We start from the raw sequence: 18,679 nt of genomic DNA, 5'->3' as shown, positions 1-18,679 counted from the left end.
CTTCGATCCCTCTTCTTCTCTCTCAATCTCTCTGTGATCGTACGAATTCACACCTCCGGTGGAGAATTTGTGCTTGAATTGCAGAGGAGCACCGTTCAATGATGAAGATTCAACTTTGAATCACCGAGAATGGTGAAGAAGTAGCTTCAATTTGGTTCAATTTTGCTTCGGAAAAGTTAGGGTTTCAATGTGTTCTTCGTGTTCTTGAGCTTTTCGAATTTTTGATCTAACTGCCAAGAGAGAGAAACTCGACTTTGTTTATGATGTGGCGTTTTTGGAATGGTGTGATTCGACACATGTGATGAGTTGGCTCGTATTTATAGGCCAGCCGTGATTTTTGATCCAATGAGTTCTTGACACTGTCTTGGACTAAGAAAGGCTCGGCCTTGGACTAATTACGGACTTTGGGACCTTTTTTGCAATTTTGGAAATTAAGGGACTAATCTGCAATTTTGAAGATACAAGGACCATACTTGCAAATTGAAAAAAAGGACTAAAAAATGGACTTTGACACAAATAAGGACTGTTCCGCAATTAAGAAAAAGGACTAAAGAAAGCAATTTTAAAACCAAAAGGACTTAAATGCAATTCTTAAAACTTTGAAGGACTAAAATGCAAATTAAAAATAAAATTGGGTAAAACATGTAAAATGGAAAATAACGTAAAGTGAAACAATTAAAAAACACAAAAAGGACTAAAATGAACCAAATACAAAATGAGGTACTTTAAAGTAAACTCTCTCTGTCAAAATTTCATGTGAAATGACCAAAATGCCCCTAGGGACTAAACCGACTCAAAATGACTCAAATGCAATTTTTGAAATGGATTTTAACATGGAATTAAAGCAAGGATTTATTCAAATAAATTGAAAAGACTCGAGACAATTTTCGGGGACTAAAATGAGTTTGAATGCGGGAAATGACTAAAATGCCCTTTTTCATGAATTTGCAAATAACATTGAAATAAAATGCGAGAGAAACATGCAATTGATCGAGAGGGACTTTCCAATAACTTGTAATGCAAGAAAAACTTTTTGGATGGCTTGAAATGCAAGAAAACATAGACAAAATCACAATTGAAAAGATTTTGAAAGCAAAATTGGCGAGATAAAGCAAGGCAAAATATCGGGGTAAACAATATCAAATTGGCAATCTCTCAAGAGTAATAGACACATATCAAAGATGGAAAAACATTTTGAGCAAGTATTTTTAGGTCCAAAATTAGGGTATGACACACTCATGTATGTCATTGAAACAATCGACTATTTTGCCACCGAACATCAAAAGTCGGTTAATTCAATGGATCTCACATCGTTAATCGAAATGGAGATGTATACCGAAGTATATACGGTGTTATATTTGAAGCATAAAAATATACAATCGATTAGAAGGAAAAATACGAGGAATAGCTATTGATGAAATCTAATCCCAACACAATTTTATCTATCTTGGACTATTTTACTTTTGATCACGTTAACAAAAAGCTTTTGTAAAACTTTGTTTAGAAATTTGGTGAAATCGAGTTAAGCGCGATCTCTGTGGTTCCATAATTTATTTATGATAAAACATACATTATACTTACTATTGTGCGAGGATAGGGTTCCATAAATTATTTTTGAAGAAACATACATAATACTTACTATTGTACCATGATAGGAATAATCCTCCTTATCATTGGCTTATAACTTATTTTTATCAAATACACAATGCAAAGAAAAGCTGATAGAAGAACATGTTAGAGTGTCTAGTCTATCTGCTAGTAGGTATATAATATATACTCTCTCCGTCCCTAATTATAAGCAAATTTGACTTTTTTGATTCATTCAATTAATAATGTATGTGGTCTATAATATGAACCATATACATCAATAATTGAATGAACCAAAAAAGTCAAATTTCGTTTATAATTAGGGACGGAGGGAGTATTCCAAAAGTAAAAACAATTAAGTTTGAAAACCATTCTCATCATCATCACCAACAAAAGCATCATAAATCATATGTTCAACTCCAGTCACCCCACTGGTTATTGCACATGCAACTCCAATCAACCCTACTTTTAATCCCAATCTTTCAAGACGACTCCTCTTAGGTTTTTGTGGTCTCAGATTAACATGTGGATACATTGGTGGAGCCTGCAAATAAGGTGGTGGAGTATATAGATAGGTCGCTGGAACCGGTGGAGCCTGTAGATAAGCCTGTGGATAAGACGGTGAAGCGTATGGATAAGCCGGCGGTCGAGGTTGTGGATAAGCCAGCTGATCCTGTGGACAAACTGATGGAGGTTGTGGGTAAGTTGGTGGAGCCTGTGAATAAGTCTGTGGAACTGGTGGAACCTGTGAATAAGTTGGTGGATCCTGTGGATATGCATGTGGATAAGCCTGTGGGTATCCACACTAAGCCATGTTCATGAACAAAATATCAGAGAGATTTGAGAGATTTTGTGTTCTTGGTTATCGAATTACAATAAGGTCTTATGATTCTTGCATGTTTATACGACGTTGTAATAAGGTACTTTCCTCCGGCTATTTATTATAAGAATTTCTACTTTTAGATTCATTCGATAAATGATGTATGTGAGTGCATATTGTAGACCACATACATCATTTATCAACGAACCTAAAAAGTCAAAATTTGCTTATAATAATGACGGAGGAAAAGTATATATATGGAGAAAGAAAGCAAAAAAAATAAAAATTTATGGAATAGCGCGTGAGATTTTTTTCCATTCTTCCCATCTTCATGGTACTTCACTACTCAATTAGGTTTTGATTCCAATAATTGACTATTATCGTCAACTACTATATGATTAATTCATCACTAAGAGGTCATATATGCTGATGTAAGTAATGACACCCACAAAAGGACAAAAGGAACTAACATACAAAGTGTACACAATAAATATTTTTAATGGAAATGATATTTAAGAAACTATTTTATAACTCCCTAAAAAAAAAAACTATTTTATAACTACTTTTGTGACAATTTTATATTTCATTCTTACAAATGTGTTTTTGTTTACTCTCTCTATTGTTTTGATTTATGTGTTAATACATACACTACACATTTTTTTTTGAGAGGAAAAGACTTATAACATTTCATTACTTAAAATGTGTTCAATACAATACGGTATAGTAACCAAAAAATTTGGAAACTACTCCCTCCGTCCCAAATTGTATGTCGATTTAGGGAAAAAAATTGTCTCAAATTATATGTTGCTTTAAAATACCAATGCAACATTAATGTTACTTTTCCTATTATAACCTCAACTATTTAATACTCTCTCTTCTTTCAATTCTTTCATTTATCTTTCCCATATTATTTATTATGGACAATTTTGTAAAACAACTCATAATATATTTTTTCCACACAATATTAATTGCATTTTTAATAAGTGTGAAATGCCCAAAACGTCATACAATTTGGGACGGAGGGAGTAGCTAATAATGTGGCCGCTTTAGCTAATACATGGGCAACCTCATTTGCTTGTATCCGAACAAACTCCACACTAGAGTTTTCATAATATAAACCGAAAAGAGTTCTACGAGTTGTTGATAATACTTCCAAATTACGTAATATCATTGTTAGTGGATAAGAAGCTGTCAACAACTCTTTTCGCATCAAGCTCGAAGTCATCAATAGGTCTGAAGTTCGTGAACCCATTCTAAAGTCGATAATAAGCCGAGAGCTTCCCCAACATGAACGTCACATAGATGGCTGATCCATTCGGTTTTAGCCAACACAAAGGTACTCGAGTCATCTCTAATGCACATACCGATGCCAATCCTATTTAGATGTACGGAAAAGGATGCATCGATATTGCATTTGAATCTCCCTTCCAAAGGTTTACGCCATCTAGGATTTTCGGTAGGCCTATGTAATACATACACTACACATATTTGTATATTTTGATTGTCTTTGTCCAAATAACATTTAACTTTTTTAATTTCTTGATTTAGATCATGCATGCATTTAAAACTCAAACATCTTTCAAACTAGCCGACACCGATCATTACATTACTTTTAAGGGAAAAGAAGATCGCTCATCTCACATTGCGAATTGTTTAGAGGCACGTGGAAGAGTCGGTATTAACTCCGGCGGCACTTAACTCGCTAGATAAATAACGATATTTAATTGTCGGTATTGCAACGACACTCAAGTGTCGCTCTGAAAAATGACTTTTATCATGAAAGTTCCTTCCACCTCACTATTCTCGTATCTCACTTATCGGGAAAGCGCGATGGAGGTGTTATTTACTTGAAAATTTAAAATAGATTACGGTACTTCATACTACCTCCGTCCCAATTTAATTGACCTACTTTGGTTTTTCATACGAGATTAAGAAAAGTGTATAAATAAAAGGGAAAGTGGAATATATTGTATTGGGAATGATAAAAGTAGTATTATTTAGTGTTATATTGTATTGGGAATGATGAAAGTTGTATTGAAAATTGAAATGGGTCGGTTAGTTTGGGACACTTTTTTTAGAAAATAGGTCGGTTATTCGGGACGGAGGGAGTAATAATTTTCTCCCCTTAACTTCTTTCTTTCTTTTGTCAACACTCTTTATGATATTTGCGTGTGGCGGCTGAATTTTGTCCACCATTCTTCCTATTCTTGCGGCTGAATTTGGTTTGTTAGACGGCGAAGGATTTGTTTGTCTTGAACATTTGACTAAAAGCAAAATCCTTAAATGTTGAATAATAGTAAACTACCCATGCGTCTACGCAAGGGTTCATGCATTGTGCTCCGTTTTATGGATAATTCAATTGACTTTGAACATAATTCAATTGTTATTTTACATGTAATTCTCAATATATTCTTTTTAAAAAAACAAAACGATATTCATTCATTTAAATTAATATAGTACATCGGATACAAACATCGTTATAAACATGTATGATGAATGCGAACAAACTCACAACATTCAATTTTGTTGTATTTTGACTCAAAAATGAAAGTTCACAACCGTGACACGATTTGTGAAGCGTGTCACGATTTCGCAATGTCGTGAGCATGTTTTGCGGGGTGTCCAATCGTGTCTCGATTGGAAAAACGTGACACGGTTTTTGGCTTGCTTGACACCGTTTTTGGTCTCGGTGGTACAGGTTCTCCCATAGTTGTAGACTTAGGAGAAGAGATTGTTTCAGGATTCGGTAATTAATGGCTCCGGTAACGGTATTCGTGCACTAGGTGGCACCGATTGAGACAACATTTGCAACCGGACGGCTTTCGGAGTGCTCTAGCAGTTCTCTCGATTTACGGATCGTACTCTAAGTCGTCGAGCTCTGTTTACCTCGCATAAACAGCAAAATACCTTAGTAGCACTTTGCACAATTCCAAGTAATCAAATGAATACCGAAACGAGAAAATTTAAAATAAAAACGAAATTTAAATTGCGAAATCCTAAATTATAACGTAATTGCCTTGTTGAAATAAATCAACGGTCCCGGCAACGGCGCCAAAAACTTGATAGGAGATTGGCAAGTGCACCAAATACTATCGAAGTAGTAAAAATATCGATCCCACGAGGAATTTGTTTTTAATCTCAATAATTCAACTACGTTGTATTTTAGGATGTATAAAAGTTGTTTTGATTTGCCACTAGGCGATAGATTGGTTTGATTGCATAAAAGTAATTGCTGAAAATAGAATTGGTTTTTAAGAATAAGAGAGAGATGAGTTTAGGTCTTTCGAATCATCGATGTTTCCCTAATTGTTATGCTGCACCTATTCGTATGAATGATCTTCTAATCCCACGATAGTTAACAAAATAGTCCTAATCAATCCCTTGATTTTATTATTGCATGTGAGTGCTTTACATAAGAGCACTATGAATTGATTTACATAACAGCACTATGAATTGCTTTTATTATTGCATGTGAGAGAAATTTCATGTGAGAGCAACAATGGTGACCGCATGAACAAAAAAATTGGAAAAAAAAAATGGGCATGGTTGCCATTTTCATTGGCAAACATGTAAAAATTAAATGAAAAAAAAAACCATGCATGCTCGCCATTTCAAATAGAACGGGAAAAATAAAATAAAATCATGCTCGCCATTTCATTTGTAGAACTTAGAAAAAGCCTGCATAGCTTGCTCGGAGAGTAGATAAAAAATGGTTATGTTCGCCATTTCAATTGGAGGACAAGGGTATTTGTATCAATAGTTTTCAACTAGGGGAGACATATCAAATTTTTTGATGATAGGGGCAGGAAAAAAAAATTCACCATGTATCCCACCCAATCATCCCACTACACCCACCCCACTTTAGTGGTATGCTCTTAAGAAATAGTTAAATAATTTTTTGTTTGTGTCTTTGCAAGCGGTTTTTAAACTAGTCACCGACTCTGTTAATATTTTAAACTTGTCATGTTTTTGTCAAAAAAAAATTAATTAGGTGATTCGTCATGTGATAAAGACATAAAGACAAAAAGTTTTACATGTGTATTTAATGATATGTTATTACATCGTTTTTAATGAATAAAAGACATATAACTTATTACCAAAAAAAGACATATAACTTGTGGTACTTCATTAGTTGATGTTGCAACACATTGTTGAATATTTGGTACATGTGCAAAACTTTTGTGTCAACCGTATATAACTTTTTTTTTTAAGGGAAAGGTATCTAACTTAAACTCTACACCCTTCGGTCACAAATATAAGTAAAAATCAATGTTTTAGATTCATTCAATAAATGATGTATGTGGTTTTTATTGTAAACAACATACATCATTTATTGAATGAATCTAAAATATGGATTTTCGCTTATATTTGTGAAAGTATGTACTTAAAAATAAAGTATTTACCTATATTTTCTTCATGAAAACTTAATTACCTATACTTATCCACAAAAGAACTATATTTACGATGTGACGTGTAATTAAAAATATCAATACAATAATTTTTGAGAATTCTATCTTCCTGGTTTCTCAGGTTCTATTCCGTCCTCTACTGATATTTTGCACGCAAAGCTTTCAGCAATTTCTCACGGCCTTAAAATGGCAAAAGATTTGGGTTTTGCCCCTGTAGCTTGCTATTCAGACTCTACTCTTGCTATCAATACGATCAAGGAAGCATTCTCCAAATACCACGTCTACGCGGTGCTTCTTCATGAAATTAAAGAACAGCTATCTCAAGATAATGTGTCTCTTCATCACACGCTCCGTGAAGGAAACCAATGTGCCGATTTTCTCGCCAAGTTGGGAGCTTCATCTGATGACAATCTGGTCGTGCATCCTCAGCCTCCTGATGACCTCCGCCTGCTGCTTAGGCTTGATGCTCAAGGAACTTTGTTCTTAAGAGCTTAGTTTCCCTTTTTTCTCTTTCTGCTGTTTCCTTTTTTCCTTTATTAGCTTTGTAACCAAAAAAAACTTTTCTTTTGAGTAAGGTTAAATTATAGCCATTTAATTTCGTCATTTCTTTTTCTTTCAAAAGAAAAAAAAAAGAAAATTCGTCATTTCTTTTTTCTGGAAGAGCAACCTAATTAAAACTCACACCCACATCATTCCTATTCTCACATGTTCATCTCCCTAACACAAACAAATTTTTTCCTCCATCAAGAAAAATAATGTGAGCCTTCATAAATTGATTCGCATCAGTTTTTGGTAAATACATGTCAAATTGATTTTTTATTTCAATGTTAATTGTGGAACCTCTGTAAACAAAAATTATATAAAAAAATAAAACCAAATTACAAAATTAATTCAACGATAGAGGAGTAAAAATTTAAATCAGTGAATTGAAATATATTTAATTTAAAAGATGAAATAGACTAACGAGTTCATCCTTATAAATTTTTACCATTTTTTTCTCTTTATTTTGTTTTTTCTTAATTTTTGTAGCATTTTTTTGATAATTTTTTTTAGGTTTGTATATATCCATTCTTCATAAGCATATAAACCTACTATTCGTTTCTCTATATTGTGTGTATGATTGTTACCATAATTTCTTATAAATCAAAACCACGAGTCCTTCACAATTTCAAGCAAAGAAAGAAATCATCTCTCTTTCTATATAAAAAAAAAAATTGTCTCGACCACCACAACATCTACCATCGACACCAACGTTAATACATTGTTACCACGACATTTGAAAATCAATAAAGAATCCGATGCGCAAAAAATCATCAGCACCACTATGTCCCTCATCAAACATATGTGATATGAAGCACAAACACTCCTTAAACTAGGCGTGTTTCAATGTCGATCACGTGTGGTGTTCGACATTCAATACATATAATTACACTAAATTATGTAATTTTCTCGAATCACTAACGTGTCAATGTCCGTTTATGTCTGGTATCTGTATCTATGTATGTGCTTCATGGTATGAATACAGTTGGTGGCATCAAATAAATCACCACAAAATACACATCAAGGCATGGAGTCTTGTACATTCTGACTTCTCTCTATGTTCACGCGGTCCCCTCTCCTAAATGATCCATTGGTTCATATGATTCCTTGACTCTTCTTTATCATTGTTCCACCACAATAAATTAGATGGACATGAATAATTAGAAAATCACGTGATTAACTTGGGGACATTGGTTTCTGAAGAGAGAGACTATACAAGCTAACCAGAAAGAAATAATTAGGGTTTCGGAAGTGGAGAGAAAACAATACAGTACTGCTGCAGCTTTGGAAGACCGAATGAAGGCTGATTTAATTGACTTTGACTCTCCTAAATGCACTCATTGGTTCATGCATGATATTTTTTTTCTTCTGACCCTCAGTCCAAAAAAATTATACATATTCCCTTTGTTGAAAAGTATTGATAAAAATACCCTTGTTAGCCATATAAATTGGCGAACATAGGTTTTTTTCAATTTTTTTATACATGTTATACTGTGTGTTTGGTAAACATGTAGGTGTGCAGGAAAATTGCAGGCTTTGCCATGTTTGTTCTTTTGTTTGGCGAACATGTAACTTCCTTTTCTTTCTTTTTTTTTAAATTACACCAAAAGTCTTTTAAATTGTTTATTAATTGTAATAAGTAAATCCTTTAAGTATTTTTCGTAACGCTTAGGTCATTTAAGTTAATTAATTGTAACTTTTAGACTCAACGAAATAACATTTTTATAGTCAAACTTACTTAAAAGATATAATTGGAAGAAGAAAAAGTTATCCCAAAACGGCTTATAAATACATTTTAATTAAAATATTTTAATTCATATTTTAATTAAAACATATTTTGATATCAAAAAATATTTATAATCCTTATAAAAATATCAAAATATGTTTTTTAATAAAAAAACAAAAAAAACTAATTCAATTTCAATGTTCGCCGGATTATAAATATAACACAAGAAATTTTAGTCCTTATAACATAAAAAAAAAACTGCATGTTCGCCAAATTAAGGAACAAACATGAAAAAAGCCTGCAACTTTTCTGTGTGCACTGCATGTTCGCCAAACTGACCATATAACATGCAGAAAATAATTGAAACAGTTCTATGTTCGCCAATTCATTTGGCTAACAAGGGTATTTCAACAAAGGGTAGATGTATCATTTTTTTTGGACTGAGGGTCGAAGAAAAAAATATCTTCATGCATCCCTTGACTCTTCATCATTAGAAAATCACGTGATTAACTTGAGGACATTGGTTTCTGAAAAGAGAGACACTAACATAAGCTACTAACGACAAAGAAATAAGAGCAATGCTATATCTCTAGAAAAATATCATCAAGAATTCTTCAAGAATAAAGAGCAGCCAATCACAATGCATTATTTGCCACAATTCAAGGAGGTGAGACTGAAAAATAGGAAGTAAACAAATAAATTATGCAATTAAAACTTGTCAACTGTGTCTTGAAAAATTCTTGATGCTATTTTTCTAGAGAAATAGCATTTTCCAAGAAATAATTAGGGTGAAGGGTGATTTAATTGGCTTTTGACGAATATCATGAGTAGATAATTTTTCTCTTGTTATGGATGAGTTGTATTGACAAAAACATGACCTTAATGCTATCCAACCTTAAATTGATGTAAGATTTACAATTTGAAATCAGAGTGAAATTTGTAAATATTTGAGATTAAATATATTCTTACTATCGTAGTCTAGATATAGTTGTGAACCCTTGAAATTATTATAATTTTTTATATTTGTAGTTTAATCTTGATTTTAAATTTACTAAGAGATTAATTAAGGATTATCTCAAGGTTAAAGGTTTGATCACTAATAGATTAGAATTAAACAATCTAAGAAATTGATAGTAACATGAATAATGAATTAAATTTATAGGATGAGATTAATAGTGTAAAGTTTGTAACCAAGCCGTACTCAATTTTCGTAGTTGCAAAAATTACAAACAACACACTCGTACCTTTTTGTTCAGTTAAGTTTTAAAATACAATTCGACAATATGACGCAGTCCTCGAGTTCAACACTCGGTTTTCCGTTTTAACTTTACTAATTGTACGATTTCGTACACTTGCGAAAATCGGCATTATCTTGTTACTCTTTCTCTCTTCCTCTTCCTCTATCTATTGTTTTTGCCTCAAAAGAATAAAAAAAAAATTGTCCTAAAAATGGATGTATACATATATTATATCTCTACTAACGTTCAACGTCCGTCGGTTTTCTTTATTACGTTAATACATATAAATTATGAACAATAAAATAATTAAAAACAAATAAATTGTGGCTATTTATGCAGTAGAATATGTATGACAAATATTTCAAAATTAAAAACAATTAAGTTTCAAAACCACTCATGTATGTCATTGAAACAATCGACTATTTTGCCATCGAACATCAAAAGTCGGTTAATTCAATGGATCTCACATCGTTAATCGAAATGGAGATGTATACTGAAGTATATCTGGTGTTATATTTGAAGCATAAAAATATACAATCGATTAGAAGGAAAAATACGAGGAATAGCTATTGATGAAATCTAATCCCAACACAATTTTATCTATCTTGGACTATTTTACTTTTGATCACGTTAACAAAAAGCTTTTGTAAAACTTTGTTTAGAAATTTGGTGAAATCGAGTTAAGCGCGGTCTCTGTGGTTCCATAATTTATTTATGATAAAACATACATTATACTTACTATTGTGCGAGGATAGGGTTCCATAAATTATTTTTGAAGAAACATACATAATACTTACTATTGTACCATGATAGGAATAATCCTCCTTATCATTGGCTTATAACTTATTTTTATCAAATACACAATGCAAAGAAAAGCGGATAGAAGAACATGTTAGAGTGTCTAGTCTATCTGCTAGTAGGTATATAATATATACTCTCTCCGTCACTAATTATAAGCAAATTTGACTTTTTTGGTTCATTCAATTAATAATGTATGTGGTCTATAATATGAACCATATACATCAATAATTGAATGAACCAAAAAAGTCAAATTTGCTTTATAATTAGGGACGGAGGAAGTATTCCAAAAGTAAAAACAACTAAGTTTGAAAACCATTCTCATCATCATCACCAACAAAAGCATCATAAATCATATGTTCAACTCCAGTCACCCCACTGGTTATTGCACATGCAACTCCAATCAACCCTACTTTTAATCCCAATCTTTCAAGACGACTCCTCTTAGGTTTTTGTGGTCTCGGATTAACATGTGGATACATTGGTGGAGCCTGCAAATAAGGTGGTGGAGTATATAGATAGGTCGCTGGAACCGGTGGAGCCCGTAGATAAGCCTGTGGATAAGACGGTGAAGGGTATGGATAAGCCGGCGGTCGAGGTTGGATAAGCCGGCTGATCCTGTGGATAAACTGATGGAGGTTGTGGGTAAGTTGGTGGAGCCTGTGAATAAGTCTGTGGAACTGGTGGAACCTGTGAATAAGTTGGTGGATCCTGTGGATATGCATGTGGATAAGCCATGTTCATGAACAAAATATCAGAGAGATTTGAGAGATTTTGTGTTCTTGGTTATCGAATTATAATAAGGTCTTATGATTCTTGTATGTTTATACGACGTTGTAATAAGGTATATATATGGAGAAAGAAAGCAAAAAAAAAAATTATGGAATAGCGCGTGAGATTTTTTTCCATTCTTCCCATCTTCATGGTACTTCACTACTCAATTAGGTTTTGATTCCAATAATTGACTATTATCGTCAACTACTATATGATTAAATAAATCATTAAATAAATCATTAAATAAATCATTAAAACATCACGAAGTAGAAAGAAAAATCACTTTTTTTTGGTAACAGCAAAAATATTAGCAAGAGCTTAAAGCAAGAACACAACTTGTATAATCATAGGTTACATTAAAACCAAAACATAAGTAAAACGCTCAGTCTAATGCAACGTATATCCAAGAGGCATACCAAAACATCACAAACAACCAAGGTAGAGAATTCAGCAAACACAAAAACAAATCAGAAACTAATTCCAAAATACCAACAGTTTAACTTCCAAGATTTAAACTCAAATCTAACTCTTAATCATTAAAACTCTAATCCATCAAAATATCCAACAGCTAATTTCTTTATGAATTTCCTGGTTGCTACAAGGGTGACTAACAAACTCATCAAAAATAAGGTCTTCTCAATTATTAGACTATCCTACTCAAATCCAGCAAAAAAAAAAAAAAAAATTACTCAAGTTAGGCAGAACATGACATACTGACTCCCATATTTTCCTACCAACTTTTTAACCAAGAATATCATAATCAAAATTAAGATAACTATTCAAGACCATAAACAAAGTGACTCTTAGTACATATCATCTAATCGTTAATCTCCTTCACACATTCAATATCTCTAGTAACCGACCATAATTGATTAATCATACCAAAGCTATAAACTAAAACCTCAATAAGAATTTAAAAGACATTATTATAGTCACTCTATCCTATCAAACAATTAAAACGATTAGGTACACTATTTCTATAAGCCAACTAACAACAAGTATCATATCTATAGTTATTACATCATATATTAAGTCTCACCACTTTCTATCACTACAACTAAAACCTAAATCATCATAATCACTAATATTATATTCCATTAGAATGTTTAATATTCAATTTCATTATAAGTTATAATTTTCTACAAGAATGCAAAAAAAGTAAATAAGAAAATAAAAATTCATCACACATAAAGTCCTGTCAATTCTTATACTATGCTACTCAAATTTACCAGGTTAATTATTCAATTTAGGAAAAACACCACACTTAAATTCAAGATTCAACCTTAATCTAGGACTAAGATCACCATAGGAAAAAAAAATTAACTAACTTGTAGTACTTCACATCACAACTGCTAATTGAAATAATTATAAGTTAGTCACTAATATGTCATACATTTAATACTGCTAAAAATAATCCAAATTCAAACTATTAATAGCAAAACTTCAACTCAATAATAAAAAATAAAATAAAATTAAAATGCCTTATTTAGCTACTTTATTCTAACAAGCAACTAACAAAAGTTAGGTCCGCTATATCTTATATCTACAAACAAAACGATCAAAATAACACAAGGGTCAAACAAAACACAAACAAAAAAATTCACATAGATTCAAATAATAATGAAGAATGCACAAAAGAACAATACACTCATGACTTACACATAACGCACATAGTCTAACCGGACGGACCTGCTCGATACCAATATGTGACACCCTAAATCCCAAGAATAATTATTGCTATTATTTAATTAAAAATAGAGTTTGATTCGCGGCGGAAAGTGTCAAATAAAAACTTCTCTAATGATATAGGAATTCTTCCACAAAATTTAGGATATCACATTGACTCATAACAAACATAATTCATATTTCATTTCATTGAAAATTATAATAATAATAACATCGAATCTTTTTCTTTTGAAAATATTTCATTTTACATCATAGACAATGGTTTTCTTGCACAAAATTAAATAAGTAAGCATATCCCTTTTCCCGTGTCACTATCGGAGCGGTGCTTTTCCCCAAAATAATCGACGACACAAGACAAGTCCTCACGAAAGGCATGCACTTGACTCCAAGACTCATAACCTATATAACTACGGTTTCGCAACCGCAGGGCCAAGCCGGCAAACTCAAACAACGAAGGGGTGAGTTCCGAGAACATGTAATAGTATAAAAAAAATGAGTAGAACACGTAAGCAATTAAGTCAAAGTCGTTTCACATCACAAACATAATATTCAGAACCTTGAAGAATATACTATACCATCTCAATCTATATTAGTAGAAAATATCATTACAACTTAAGAACCAAAAAAAACTTCACAAACACAATGTCACAATTCAATTCCAACTAGTCACAACACATGTAGTCACCAATAACCATCTTCATAAGAACATCAACAAATAATCACATTCATCATCATCATCTCACACAATTACATTAATAGACATCACAAAGTAATTCGTTAAAACATCACAACTTAACAACTTGACTCGACAACACAACTCAACTTGACAATGCACTCTTAACAACTTAACAACTTAAATCATCGTGAAACTTCTTGATATGCAAATGCAATGTGGTACCATTCAACAACGTAAATGAGCGTAATTAGGCTCTTCAACATGTGAGCACAAAGGCTGCCGGGCCTAAAGCCCCCAACTTTAATGAGCACAAAGGCTGCCGGGCCTAAAGCCCCCAACTTTAATGAGCACAAGGCTGCCGGGCCTAAAGCCCCCAACTTTAATGAGCGCAAAGGCTGCCGGGCCTAAAGCCCCCAACTTTAATGAGCGCAAAGGCTGCCGGGCCTAAAGCCCCCAACTTTAATGAGCACAAGGCTGCCGGGCCTAAAGCCCCCAACTTTAATGAGCGCAAAGGCTGCCGGGCCTAAAGCCCCCAACTTTAATGAGCACAAGGCTGCCGGGCCTAAAGCCCCCAACTTTAATGAGCACAAGGCTGCCGGGCCTAAAGCCCCCAACTTTAATGGGTATGCAATGGACTCAATCTTCTTACAACTTAGACAACAACGTGAACATCTTATACAACTTCATAATCATAGACAACTTAAATTCTTGCAACTTAGACCGACACTTACAACTTTATGACATTAATGGTCAACATCATCAAACAATAAACATCAACATCTTATACATCGCATAAACATAAGCATCATAAATAACACATATTTAAATCACACATCTTCCAAATAGCACTTCATTATATAACACATTTTAAATAGCACCATTATGAAATACACATCATTAAATAGCACTATGGTATCCAAGACACATCTATAAGGAGAATAAATCTTATTTCAAACACATTCAAAGATAGTAAGAATAATTTCAATTATTATCTCTATAAAATCACTTAAAAAAATAAACTATTATTTATACTAGGCATACGACACCACTACAATTCCAACTTCTAATACATAACATCACATCTATATCAATCATTAAATAAATCATCAATCTAAATAGTTGCGGCAAATCAAGCATAAGCACCCGCAAATTTATCCATGACTTCAAATACCACATATTCACATGATTTAAATCAAGCAACACCTTAATAATGTTTCTAATTCTTCTTTTAACCTCCCACATCTAAATTTGCACATTAATTAATTATTCTCTCAAAGGGCTACAACCGTCGCGGTGAGCCTCGAATGAACTTTGGGAAATACGGCTTTCCCGTTCATCCCAATTAATTTACACTCATGATCTCGAACTCTTCTCTCTCACCCCATACCTGGATTAAAGGTTTCAGAAGACGTAATGAACTCAATGATAGCAACGGATTCAAACAATTCCATATGGTTGCGTCTCTTTTTCACCGGCATAGCGACAAATAACTCAAATGCTAATCGAAACAAATAGCTACCTTGTTTCCCATAACAGCTTTACTTCTCCTTCTCTCGCTCTTAGGTTACTAGGGTTTTAAGTCTCTTAATCTAAATATATTGCATATGGATCAATCCATTCTAACACTCGTTGGTTCATATCTTCTCGGGTATTAATTAGGCCCACTCGACTATATACACCCACTCATTTATTCTATTCATCCACTCATAATATAAGCTAATTTTATTTTACTCATTCATAACTAATATTTTCCCAAAAATACTATCATTTTTCTATAATGATTAGAATAATAAATCGATAAATAAAATATCTTAAATAGCTTTACTATCATCAAACTTCGGTAATTTATTATGCAAACACGCAAACCAAACAAGTAGAAATTATCACATCATATCAAAGATATACATTATAATGATAATCAATCACAATATTTTTTTTTTGACACAATATTATTCATTTTTAAGTATAAGAAAATTGGGGTGTTACAACTCTAACCCCCTTAAAAGGAATTTCGTCCTCGAAATTCAGAGCACAAGAGAAAATGGAATTAATTATTGCTTAAACATCTTCAAGTATAAAGTATTTCAAACATTAACTCTCCATAAGCCTCACAATAATACAACAAAAAATCAAAACTATTTTTTTTTTCTTTTCTAAAGATCCCCATCAATGAAAGGAAGAACTTCAAGAATCACAAGGCAAATGAATTAGCCATTCATAAAGATCACATAATTAACAAGGATAGAAATAGACACAATACCCACATCTACACAAAAATTTCAAAAATAAAAATAAAAATATTACTCTAAATCATTTAAATTATCCAATATAACATCTTGTTGCCTAATCTCTAATAACACTTTTGATCCCAAAACAAAGCAAGAAAAATAATAAATAATAAAACATCACGAAGTAGAAAGAAAAATCACTTTTTTTTTGGTAACGGCAAAAATATTAGCAAGAGCTTAAAGCAAGAACACAACTTGTATAATCATAGGTTACATTAAAACCAAAACATAAGTAAAACGCTCGGTCTAATGCAACGTATATCCAAGAGGCATACCAAAACATCACAAACAACCAAGGTAGAGAATTCAGCAAACACAAAAACAAATCGAAACTAATTCCAAAATACCAACGAGTTTAACTTCCAAGATTTAAACTCAAATCTAACTCTTAATCATTAAAACTCTAATCCATCAAAATATCCAACAGCTAATTTCTTTATGAATTTCCCGGTTGCTACAAGGGTGACTAACAAACTCATCAAAAATAAGGTCTTCTCAATTATTAGACTATCCTACTCAAATCCGGCAAAAAAAAAAAAAAAAATTACTCAAGTTAGGCGAACATGACATACCGACTCCCATATTTTCCTACCAACTTTTTAACCAAGAATATCATAATCAAAATTAAGATAACTATTCAAGACCATAAACAAAGTGACTCTTAGTACATATCATCTAATCGTTAATCTCCTTCACACATTCAATATCTCTAGTAACCGACCATAATTGATTAATCATACCAAAGCTATAAACTAAAACCTCAATAAGAATTTAAAAGACATTATTATAGTCACTCTATCCTATCAAACAATTAAAACGATTAGGTACACTATTTCTATAAGCCAACTAACAACAAGTATCATATCTATAGTTATTACATCATATATTAAGTCTCACCACTTTCTATCACTACAACTAAAACCTAAATCATCATAATCACTAATATTATATTCCATTAGAATGTTTAATATTCAATTTCATTATAAGTTATAATTTTCTACAAGAATGCAAAAAAAGTAAATAAGAAAATAAAAATTCATCACACATAAAGTCCTGTCAATTCTTATACTATGCTACTCAAATTTACCAGGTTAATTATTCAATTTAGGAAAAACACCACACTTAAATTCAAGATTCAACCTTAATCTAGGACTAAGATCACCATAGGAAAAAAAAATTAACTAACTTGTAGTACTTCACATCACAACTGCTAATTGAAATAATTATAAGTTAGTCACTAATATGTCATACATTTAATACTGCTAAAAATAATCCAAATTCAAACTATTAATAGCAAAACTTCAACTCAATAATAAAAAATAAAATAAAATTAAAATGCCTTATTTAGCTACTTTATTCTAACAAGCAACTAACAAAAGTTAGGTCCGCTATATCTTATATCTACAAACAAAACGATCAAAATAACACAAGGGTCAAACAAAACACAAACAAAAAAATTCACATAGATTCAAATAATAATGAAGAATGCACAAAAGAACAATACACTCATGACTTACACATAACGCACATAGTCTAACTGGACGGACACTGCTTTCCGATACCAATATGTGACACCCTAAATCCCAAGAATAATTATTGCTATTATTTAATTAAAAATAGAGTTTGATTCGCGGCGGAAAGTGTCAAATAAAAACTTCTCTAATGATATAGGAATTCTTCCACAAAATTTAGGATATCACATTGACTCATAACAAACATAATTCATATTTCATTTCATTGAAAATTATAATAATAATAACATCGAATCTTTTTCTTTTGAAAATATTTCATTTTACATCATAGACAATGGTTTTCTTGCACAAAATTAAATAAGTAAGCATATCCCTTTTCCCGTGTCACTATCGGAGCGGTGCTTTTCCCCAAAATAATCGACGACACAAGACAAGTCCTCACGAAAGGCATGCACTTGACTCCAAGACTCATAACCTATATAACTACGGTTTCGCAACCGCAGGCCAAGCCAGACAAACTCAAACAACGAAGGGGTGAGTTCCGAGAACATGTAATAGTATAAAAAAATGAGTAGAACACGTAAGCAATTAAGTCAAAGTCGTTTCACATCACAAACATAATATTCAGAACCTTGAAGAATATACTATACCATCTCAATCTATAT

At 32.3% G+C, this 18,679-nt stretch overlaps 1 protein-coding gene across 1 annotated transcript; it reads left to right on the top strand.

Annotated features, from left to right (window-relative positions):
- Positions 1 to 3,709: 3,709 nt before the first annotated feature.
- LOC146918261 (uncharacterized) lies at positions 3,710 to 7,311 on the top strand. Its single transcript, XM_085722032.1, has 2 exons — positions 3,710 to 3,743; positions 6,938 to 7,311. The coding sequence occupies exons 1-2, from the start codon at positions 3,710 to 3,712 to the stop codon at positions 7,309 to 7,311; spliced, it is 408 nt and encodes a 135-aa protein (XP_085578158.1).
- Positions 7,312 to 18,679: the final 11,368 nt, after the last annotated feature.

This window comes from Medicago sativa, chromosome 6, assembly GCF_051527215.1.
Source record: "Medicago sativa cultivar Bolivia chromosome 6, Bolivia_mono, whole genome shotgun sequence".
Lineage (NCBI taxonomy): Eukaryota > Viridiplantae > Streptophyta > Magnoliopsida > Fabales > Fabaceae > Medicago > Medicago sativa.
The sequence above is the reverse complement of the archived record's forward strand: the minus strand, read 5'-3'. Positions and strand labels throughout refer to the sequence as shown.

What these genes read in the sequence shown, in the direction of transcription:
- LOC146918261 (XM_085722032.1), top strand. Translation starts at nt 3,710, where the DNA reads ATGGCTGATCCATTCGGTTTTAGCCAACACAAAG. An exon ending in CGGTTTTAGCCAACACAAAG is followed by an intron (nt 3,744 to 6,937) that starts GTACTCGAGTCA and finishes CTGGTTTCTCAG; the next exon opens with GTTCTATTCCGTCCTCTACT.